The following is a 2,426-nucleotide window of genomic DNA, read 5'->3' as shown; positions in this document are numbered from 1 at the left end:
AATTAAATGATAGTGCACTTACTGTGACGTTTTTTGGGAGGCAAAGGTGGGGGTTCACCGCTGTCTTCAATACTGTTATTACTACTCACTATACTCGAGCTGCTACACAAACTTTGAGATTGGTGCATTTCACAAGCGATGACCAATTCGCCACCTGTGAAAAAAGAACAACTATCAAAAATTATATATTAAACTCCGTCGAAATATTGATAAGTGAAGGGCCCTTGTAATCTGTCCAAGTGGAATATGAACAAAAGTATCAAAGATTTGTAGTTCAACGTTAAAAGAATAAAATAAGATAATAATTAACAAAACTTACCTAAGTTATTATCAGGTACATTATCATACGGAGATGGCTGCCTATTTTGGGGCTGCCGTTTTTTTTGTTTCTCTGGAATGGCGGGGGGTATGTCGGCCGCATTTTCAACCGTCAAGGTCGTTTTAGTGCCAGCTACGGACACCGTATTAACTGTCCTCTGAGTGTAAGAAGTTTGCTTACTGCTCTCAGTCTTTATCTCAGCCGTGGATAATATCGTGGCAGATTTGGCTTGGAACGCCGACGAAGAGTTCCAATGGCTGCTCACGCTGCTTTGCTGCGAGCTCCTTTTCGAATATCTCGAACTACGGTGCGAGTCCACCGACACAAAGCCTGAATCCGTGTTCGACAATCGATTTGCGAAGAAATTGTTCACGTGGAGTTCGTTGGATTGGTTAAAAAAAGAGGAGTTTTGCTTCAAAAACGAATCGTCCAATCCTTGGAATACAAAATTATAAATGAAGGAGAAAAAAACATCAATTAAAATTATGTTTATCTAAANCATTCTAAACAGAAAAACAAGTCCCCAATGGGGATGCCCCATAAGGAAAAATCACACTATTTTCATCACAATTATAGCCATTTACCTTTCTAGACTAGAATTAAATAAGGAATTATTACTACTAAAGCATTCGTCAACTGGCTGGTAACTTCTGTTCACTTTTTTCTTTGGCGGAAGCGGAGGGGGCGTGTCAGCATCGTCGACTTCCGTCCGACTTATGCTAAAAAATATTCTGAAAAAAAAATCTTTTTTGATTAACAAACCACTTTTACAAAAATAAAAAAGCCATACCCGTCTGGAATGGGCGGTTTGGGTGGTGGACTCGAATCCCGTAGGACAGATTCGGAACTGTGACTGCCTCGTACCTTTCCGCTTACACAGGAAGTCTGCTCGAGAATTTGCCTGTCTCGAGGAGTTAAAGGAATGTCCGGTAGGGAATTTCGTTGTGCTGGCATATCGAGGCTGGCGTTCCCGTGGGATTTATATGATATGCTCTGTTGTAATGCCATTTTTTCTTGCACCAGCGCTATCAAATTCTTAAAATGATAAAAAAAACGATCACATTTGGTAACAGTGTTAAAAATTCATTTGCGAAAACGAAATTTGAAAAGTGTGCAAAATTAAACAAACATTTATTAAGACATTGACTGTTAGTTTTCAATTTGTTCAAGTATACATGCATGTAAGATAAATTTGGAAACCACCAGAACATTCTGTTTCTGTTAAGTGGTTAAACAAGCTCAATCTTAAAGAGCGATAACGACTACCTATAAATCGAAACACCACGAATAATCTTACCTTGACCGAATTTTCGACTTGTGCTAGGACATCGCAGACATTTTTCTCATCCAAGGCCGCACTCTGGTCTCCATCGATGAGGACGTCATCGCAAAGTTTTATGAGTTGCGCTACGCTCTGGTACATCTTACGCGTGGCTGATAGAACGGTGGAACTGCTTTCAGAAGTGCACGATTTCACGCCCAAATTTATGGCCCAAACAGTGTCCAATACGATGGTACCGTTTCCCGGTAACATCTCCAACGTATTTTTTGACACTACATCGCGGAAATGGGTTAGAGCAAATTGGATCTGAAACAAACAACGTTGACGTGATTGAGAATACTGAAACTTTGTCGAGGCAAGAATAATAATTCTAATTCTTTTCATATACCACGTAGAATATCGTTTGAAAGATCTAGAAATAAAAAATTCGAAACTGTTTTGAGAAATTCCAACTGTCATATTTCTACAGATATCAACTACCCCCTAAACATATTTATCTACTTTATTACTGAAACTACAATAACTATAAAAAAGCACGATTAATAAAATAACTTTACTTAAGCTTCACTACATAGCATAAAACAAAGTCCTTTCCCGCTGTCTGTCCCTATGTATGCTTAAATCATTAAAACTATGCAACGGATTTTGATGCGGTTTTTTTTAAAAGATAGAGTGATTCAAGAGGAAGGTTTATATGTATAATACATGCATAATATAGTACGGAAACACCGATAATTTTAGAGGTTTCTAATGTGATGTCGTAAATAAACACATTTTTTGCGCTTACATTACAAACGCTGGCTGAACCCTACGAGATAGATCAAA

General features: G+C 38.3%; 1 protein-coding gene across 1 annotated transcript; it reads right to left on the bottom strand.

The window, feature by feature from the left end:
* Positions 1-884: 884 nt before the first annotated feature.
* Positions 885-1,906, bottom strand: LOC108741898 (guanine nucleotide-releasing factor 2). The gene is made up of 3 exons (XM_025980024.1): positions 1,617-1,906; positions 1,110-1,354; positions 885-1,050 (listed from the first exon to the last, which is right to left on the bottom strand). Exons 1-3 carry the CDS (start codon positions 1,851-1,853, stop codon positions 900-902), a joined length of 633 nt encoding a protein of 210 aa, XP_025835809.1. The 5' UTR covers positions 1,854-1,906; the 3' UTR covers positions 885-899.
* Between the last annotated feature and the right edge of the window lie 520 nt (positions 1,907-2,426).

This window comes from Agrilus planipennis, unplaced genomic scaffold (genome assembly GCF_000699045.2).
Source record: "Agrilus planipennis isolate EAB-ADULT unplaced genomic scaffold, Apla_2.0 scaffold2631, whole genome shotgun sequence".
Taxonomy (NCBI): domain Eukaryota; kingdom Metazoa; phylum Arthropoda; class Insecta; order Coleoptera; family Buprestidae; genus Agrilus; species Agrilus planipennis.
This window is presented reverse-complemented; position numbering and strand designations above follow the sequence as displayed.